Source organism: Venturia canescens, chromosome 6 (assembly GCF_019457755.1).
Source record: "Venturia canescens isolate UGA chromosome 6, ASM1945775v1, whole genome shotgun sequence".
Lineage (NCBI taxonomy): Eukaryota > Metazoa > Arthropoda > Insecta > Hymenoptera > Ichneumonidae > Venturia > Venturia canescens.
In genome coordinates, this window is record NC_057426.1 from 9833038 (window position 1) to 9840124 (window position 7087).

The 7087-nt window shown below is 39.1% G+C and overlaps 1 protein-coding gene across 1 annotated transcript; it reads left to right on the plus strand.

Moving 5' to 3' along the window:
* Positions 1-2092: 2092 nt before the first annotated feature.
* LOC122411949 (phospholipase A1 member A) lies at positions 2093-7086 on the plus strand. The gene is made up of 7 exons (XM_043421083.1): positions 2093-2234; positions 3965-4076; positions 4554-4702; positions 4908-5162; positions 5874-6065; positions 6163-6331; positions 6720-7086. Exons 1-7 carry the CDS (start codon positions 2177-2179, stop codon positions 6814-6816), a joined length of 1032 nt encoding a protein of 343 aa, XP_043277018.1. The 5' UTR covers positions 2093-2176; the 3' UTR covers positions 6817-7086.
* Position 7087: the final 1 nt, after the last annotated feature.

Genomic DNA, 7087 nt, shown 5'->3' on the forward strand with positions numbered 1-7087 from the left:
CATTTCGTTTATTCTTGATTTGGGCCATTCCTGTCATAACCTTCTGTCTTTTTATTAAAACTTTTTGTTTCTTGATCCATTTCTCTTTGTGTTTTCCCTTAATGCGATTTTTTACATGAAAAACTGCAGTATTTTCATTCGATCAGTGACGGATCCACGATTGATTAATGGCGTGTAATAATTCATTCGCCAAAAAAAAAAAAAATTGAAAAAATTTTTCACAATTTCGAATTAATAACTTTGAAATTAATATCTTTAGATTGGGAAGTAAAAATCGAGCCAATTTAGACACCCATAAAATACGATCCTTCAGGCATGATCTACCTTAACTCCATTTTCCTGCAACTTTTTTCACGTCGTCTTTTATGTATCGATGTTCTTACTTCAGAGTCCAATTTCCAGAGGGCTGCATCGTACAAATAAATCGATTAATTTCCGTATTATATTCCACGTTTCGCATTTCCCTGCACTTAACTCGAGGAGCGAGAATAATTATAATTGTTTGAATTCCGTGAGTCCCCGATGTTCATTCGTGATTTTATTTCATTCTTTATTTTGTTGTAACGACGTTTCGTCGCGATCCATGCAATACTCACATTGTTACGGCGCTGGTAATGCCATAGGAATCGCGTGCAGTTAAACAGCCGCGAAAGAGGCTATTTACGGTCGCAGGAAAAGAGAGTGAACGAGTTAACAAAAAGACGAAATAACGATTCCGTCGCCGACCACTTTCCCATTACTCGCCCTTGCGTCATCCACCCCCACTGGCACACGGGAATCTCTCAAATAACGCAAGTTTCTTTATTTAATGCACATTTTATTATAAAACAATAGTGTCGCGCAAGCTTGAAAAGATTTACACACAACGAATGGCGTGTCAAACAAACGAGACTCTTGCCCATAAAAAGGTGTGTGCGAAGCAAGCCATCCGTCAGATAAGAATTTTCGGTCAAATGCACAGCCATTCATTCGAACGTTGTCGAATAATTTTTTCAAATCTCGCGCATCGCCGATATTTCGCTACTAAAGTTTAGGTATTGACGCAGACATTTAGTCCGAGCATTGAAAAAGGGAGGTTCAAAATTCGACAAAATCCAGGAACGATTGTTCAGAGAACAGCTGTCATTTGGTATGAAAGGTCAATTTCGAAAATTACTGCTTGCGGAAAGAAACCTATGAAGGATTTTTTTTACTGTGCTCGTTCGACAGTGAAGTCTTTGACATAATAAAAAGAGCTGTTCAGCCACCGAAGAAAGCTGTAAAAATGAGTGATCAAATAAAACAAACTTTTATAATCAGTGTGGAATAAACATTCATCGATCGACAAATGATAAATTTAGATTCAAAGGAAATCGGGACAACGTCGTAACATTTGAAAACGAACGATAAATTTGTCGGGTATTTATTCACTTGACGGAGTCAAAAGTCCACGTAATCCTCGAAACTTGTGGACCAAAAGTCGATGAAAAATCCGCTGAAAGTGAAATAAAACGTGTGGATCAACCGTCGATTAATATCGAGCAGAACTTCGCTTAGGAGAATTTAAAAAATCATCATTTCCCATATTTCAAGGCGAAGGCTTCTTCCCCGTGGAGCCGAAGCAACAACCCCGTGCGACGCTGAAAAAAAAGTATTTGGCTCCGCGGAAAATCGAACTGGAATTTCAACGAATCGAGTTTTCATATTGCTCACATTATAATAAAGAAAAAAACACAACGAAAAAGTTTTCGATACGAATCTAAAAGAAGAGATTCGCCGACGTACAATTTGCGAAATAGTGCTTAAACGAGTTTCTCGATTGCGCGAGTGTGCGCGATTGATAAATTATTAGCGCGCGATTATTAATCGAGGCTGCGAATCGTGACAAATAAATTTCATATTTATCGAGAATAGCCGCTATCGGAAGATCCGTCGAGGCTGTTACGCATGCGTCAAAATATATTCATATAAATATATATACGTGTGTGCTTAAGAGCGATGTATACAGACATATATGTCCATAAACGATGATGTCGCTTCGTAAAACGGGGAAGCGCGTTACTTTCTAAATTCTCTCGTATTCCCGAAGACTTAACATTTTGCAATCAGACACCGAGCGAGTATCACTTTTACTGATTTTTCGTCTTTTCAAACTCGCGCGACAGATGTTATATCATAAACAACGCGAGTACGGGCGATGGCGGTCAGTGTTGTGAGATATTTCATTATCGTGCTAATTGTCTTCGAACAATACCGTAAGTACGATTTCGGCACTTAATCTCGTTTTATAAATCGCAGCAGTGCTTTCAACCCATTCAAACTTGTTTTCGACTTTAAATTACCGCGGCTTTGGCGCTCCTGGTGGACGCGTACCGTATTTAAGGTAGCTCCTGTACTGCATGCTAGTCAAATGAGTGCTAAATTTTCAAAACGCTTTTAGACCAAGTTCAACGTACCGATTAAACTTATTGTTAGTGGATATGTATTCAAGCATACTTTATTAACGTGAAAAAATATTGAAAATGATAGTTTTGCAAAGATATCAACTGATGGATGCAAATTTCCACGATGACACATTTTCACAGATATTTTTCAAAGAATCATCTGTATTTTTTAACCGATTTTATTCCACCAAGTCTCATTTTGTTCCTCAACCGATCCTTCACGAATTCACCACGTAGATTTTCCTTTAAACTCATTCCTCAGAGAAATTATGAATGAACAAGTTTTTTCACTCAATTAACAATTAGCTGCAACGGTGAAACGATCAAGTTAAAAAAACAACTACACCGTGGATTCATAGAGGATCGGTTGACGAACAAAATGAGACTTGTTGCAATAAAATCGATGAAAAAATGCAGACAATTCTTTGAAAAATACCAGTGAAAATGTGTCAGCGTGGAAATTTGCATTTATCAGTTGACGCTTTTGCAAAACTAGCGTTTTTAATATTTTTACATCTTAACAAGACATGCTGTAATACAAATCCACTAACAATACATTTAATCGGTACGTTAAACTTGGTCTAAAAGCGTTTTGAAAATTTATCACTCATTTGACTAGCATGCAGTACTGGAGTTACCTCAAACAAGGCGGAACCGTGTACGGAGGCAGTTGATATTTACACTCATCCAGTTTGTCTTTTCAACAAGAAAATTCGTTTTTTCGTTCCGGTTTACGATCCTTCGGTTTCCGGTTCCTAAAATTCGCTAACACAACATTGATTCTCATGGATCGAAGAGCTCAAGTGTCAAATTTTCTCAATATTAATTATCCAAACAGAATTATTTTCATTGCAGAAGCGAAAAATCGAAAACGTATAAGTTCGAACGAACGTAACGAGACGATTGTTCACCTGTTATTTTTCATAAATTTCCTCGTTTTCTCCTCGTATTTATAAACGTAGAATATTGATTGTCCGTTCGTTTGAAATTCCTGGAGCGTTTTGGCCGGATGTCAAAGCTGCAGCGCGTGTTTTGACTTGGAATAATTTTCCTATGATTTCACCGCGAGCGGGTTTTTCCGGAAAAGTTTGATGATTCTCGCTGTAACGAATGTGATCGCCTTGGGTTGGTCAATGAAACTGTTTGCTTAATGGAATCGAGTGGAAAAACGTCCTCATCGATTAATCTCTGAATCCATGAGAATATACGGATGAGCAAAAAAAGTGCAATGAGAACACTAGCACGAGTGATGGGAATCCAGTCGTTCAACCTCAACCTCCTTTTTTCTCTCGTCTCGGTCCATTTGCCCCATTTATTATACACACCTCGGGACTTGACCTTTCGTAGCTTGGAGCGTGCATTCGACTTGAGTCTGCGCTCCGGTTATCCAGGGTCGTTTGGTTCTTAATTGATAAGCAATTCTACAAAAATGTGCAACGACTCGCGAGGAGCTGCTTGGACGGCTCCGAGCGCGCTCGTTTTTATGAAATCTCGTTTTATCTCAAACGAATGGATCCTCAATGGAAACATTACTTTTCCAGTCAATGTGAGGGCGCAGAATAAGACGATTAAGGACCTCTTCAACAGCACCTCCTGCGTTCCGCCGCCGTTCACTTGCCCTCATCCGCAAATCCAATTCTATTTATACACAAGGCAAGTTATTGTAATACTTCTGTTGATCCAACTATTTCGAATGATTCGAGTAGAAACAAGACTGGAATTACGTCGATTCATTTGTCATTTGTACAGTGCAATGATATTCCGTTCATTGAAAAATTTCTCGGTGAATGTTGCGTTCGTTTATTAGCGTAGAAGACTCTCGATTTCAAGATCACGATCGTTCTTATCCCGGAATGAAAGTGACCCAGATACAAGTCGAACACCTTTCTCCGCGGTACATTCCGTGGCCTGCCGGCAGCTCTTTCCGAGTGGGATTGTCGCTGGCGAGCCGGTTTTACTCTCACTTCTAAGTCTTTTGTTTATTCAAATAATTCCGAGAGGCTGCAACTGTTTTTTTTTTTTATTTTTTTATTTTTTTTTTATTGTTTACCATTTGTGAGTGGAACTCTGAGAGACATCGGCTAAAAAAAATCGTACGCTTCACATTCAACGTCGATTCTTATTTTGTAGGACTACACAAAAAAATCCCGCTCTCATTGACGTGAGAAACCCTCGCTCGCTGGATTACACGACTTTCGAAAAATCTCATCCCACTAAAGTGATCATCCACGGTTTTGGTGGCGGAAGAAATTTGGCGCCGAGCACCGATCTGAGGAATGGTGAGAATTTATTCATTTTTTCGTCCACTTTCCATTCAACTGTAACGAGCTGAGTGAACGAATTAATCGTTGAAATTCGTTGAACCAACGTCATCCAGGTCCAAACAATATATTTTTTCATGAATAATATATTTCGATTGCACGCCTTCGTTTCTCACGACGATCAATGCAATTGCCAAGTTTACTCATAAATGTGAAATTTCAGCTTATTTCAAGCGCGGTGATTATAACATAATAATCGTCGATTACGGTTCACTCGTACGAGAGCCATGTCTTTCGCAAATGCAATGGGCACCGGACTTTTGTTCTCAGTGTATTGCACAGTTGGTGAGATATCTGAAGGCCCATCGGCGTGGTATACCGGTCGAGAACATTCACGTACTTGGATACAGTGTTGGTGCACACATAGCCGGTCTAATTGCGAATCATTTACCCGATGACAAATTGGGCAGGATAACCGGTAAATTAAATGAAAGTTCGCATCATCGTTCATATTCGTATAATCGAGCTTGGGATTATTATTTCTAAATCAAGCTCCATTTACGCTGACAAAAATAAAAGTCTTTTCAATTTAATCATCGTTTTCGTGTCAAGATCGCCGATCGTCCGAGTTTTCAGGGGGTTCCAGAGATGTTTGAACCTTGGTCAGAAGATTGCTCACGCTTTCAGTGTTTTCGACATACTTGAATTTTTTAAAATTCATCAATTTTTCTGATGTTTAATATCATTTTAATGAATTCATCGATTTTATTGTTATTCATGATTGATTTATTGGTTATTTAATCTTAACGGAAATCATGTCTTTTAATTCAACGTTCAATGACGTTGAGTTGATCAGTAACGCTGAAAATATTACTTTTCTACTGACATATCGAGTGCTGCTCATCTCTGGGACCGGGGAAGAGGAATTGATGCAAGTAATTCGAGTAATTGTTGTTGCTTTCCTTAATTTTTCACTCTGATAGTGGCGCGGCTACGGATGATAAAATTTTATGATTGAAAATAACAAGCGACGTTTTAAACAAATAACTCGTATTAGAGAAAAAACGTTTATGGATAAAATCATGCGAAGCGAAACGAACATCAGTTCCTCAAAGTAGAAAAATCTTCGTCTCGTTGTAAAGCGTTTTCTACAGCTTTAGTGACTAGGCCAGCAACGTGAACTTTGCAGGTCTCGATCCGACGATATTTTTCTACATGAATGGAAATCGTTCGAGAGATTTGGAATCGACGGACGCCCATTTTGTGGACATAATCCACACGGGAGCTGGCATACTGGGCCAGTGGGGACCAAACGGTCATGCCGATTTTTATGTAAACGGTGGATCAAGTCAACCCGGATGTGCGACTTCCTCGATCCTTCGTAAGACATCCAATCGCATAAATGACATTTATCTTGATATATTGTTAAGAAAAAAAAATATTCGTATAAATATTGTCTTCATAATTATCTGCCGAAGAAACCCTGTCGTGCGATCACACAAAAGTAACGCCTTACTACATCGAATCGATAACGACAAAGGTTGGATTCTGGGCAGCTCCTTGCGCAAATCTCTTCTCTTATCTAATCGGTTGGTGCAACCCGGCGGAAGAAGATTACGTCTTAATGGGCGAAGACACGCCGCCTACGTGAGTGGATTTCTCCATTTTATGGCCCGATCCTGCGAAACTCGTTTTTTTCGAATCTTTTAAACGAAAACTTTTGAAAAATTGACTCGACAAAAAATCCACCGGGCGCGATCGGTCTTGCGATCGGATTTTCTTTTCTCCAGAATCAAAAAAACCCAATAAATTTTTGTGATTCTTACGAAACGCCCTTTGAGGTCGGAGCTTTTTCGATTCTCGCAATATAGATTTGCTCATGACGCGATTACAAATCGGCACAGAAATTGAACGAAATCGATTCGAAATTTTCCGTATATATCTTCATCGCCGATTTCGAAAGATTCTCACTCGATGATGAAACCTCAATGAATCAACGAACTCGCTCAAACCGATTGGTTTTCTTCCTTATCAGAGCTCGAGGCATCTACTATCTGTCAACAAACGCACGCAGACCGTACGCCCGAGGACTTCAAGGAAAAAAGCGGCCCCCGAAAAACCGGAAGCCATAGTTTTACCACCAGTATTGAGCTTGCTAAAGCAGCTCATTAACATAATAATAGAATGACGGACAAATGAAAATATTCATGAAGATGATCACAGAAATTTATCATCCACATCTTATTGGACGCGAGTCCAAAATACGTGTATAAATAATTTACGTTGCACACTTACCTTATTCACAAAATAGTTATTGTCATTAAGTAAATTAGCGTAATGAATTTTCGTTATAAGCTCTCGAGCCTATTTTGTCATGCTCGAACGGAAATTAACGTGATTCAG

Excerpts from the sequence above, each read along its gene's own strand:
- LOC122411949 (XM_043421083.1), top strand. The coding sequence starts at position 2,177 with ATGGCGGTCAGTGTTGTGAGATATTTCATTATCGTGCTAATTGTCTTC. Across the intron at positions 2,235-3,964 it reads AATTGTCTTCGAACAATACC|TCAATGTGAGGGCGCAGAAT; the intron begins GTAAGTACGATT and ends TTACTTTTCCAG. Across the intron at positions 6,332-6,719 it reads GGCGAAGACACGCCGCCTAC|AGCTCGAGGCATCTACTATC; the intron begins GTGAGTGGATTT and ends CTTCCTTATCAG.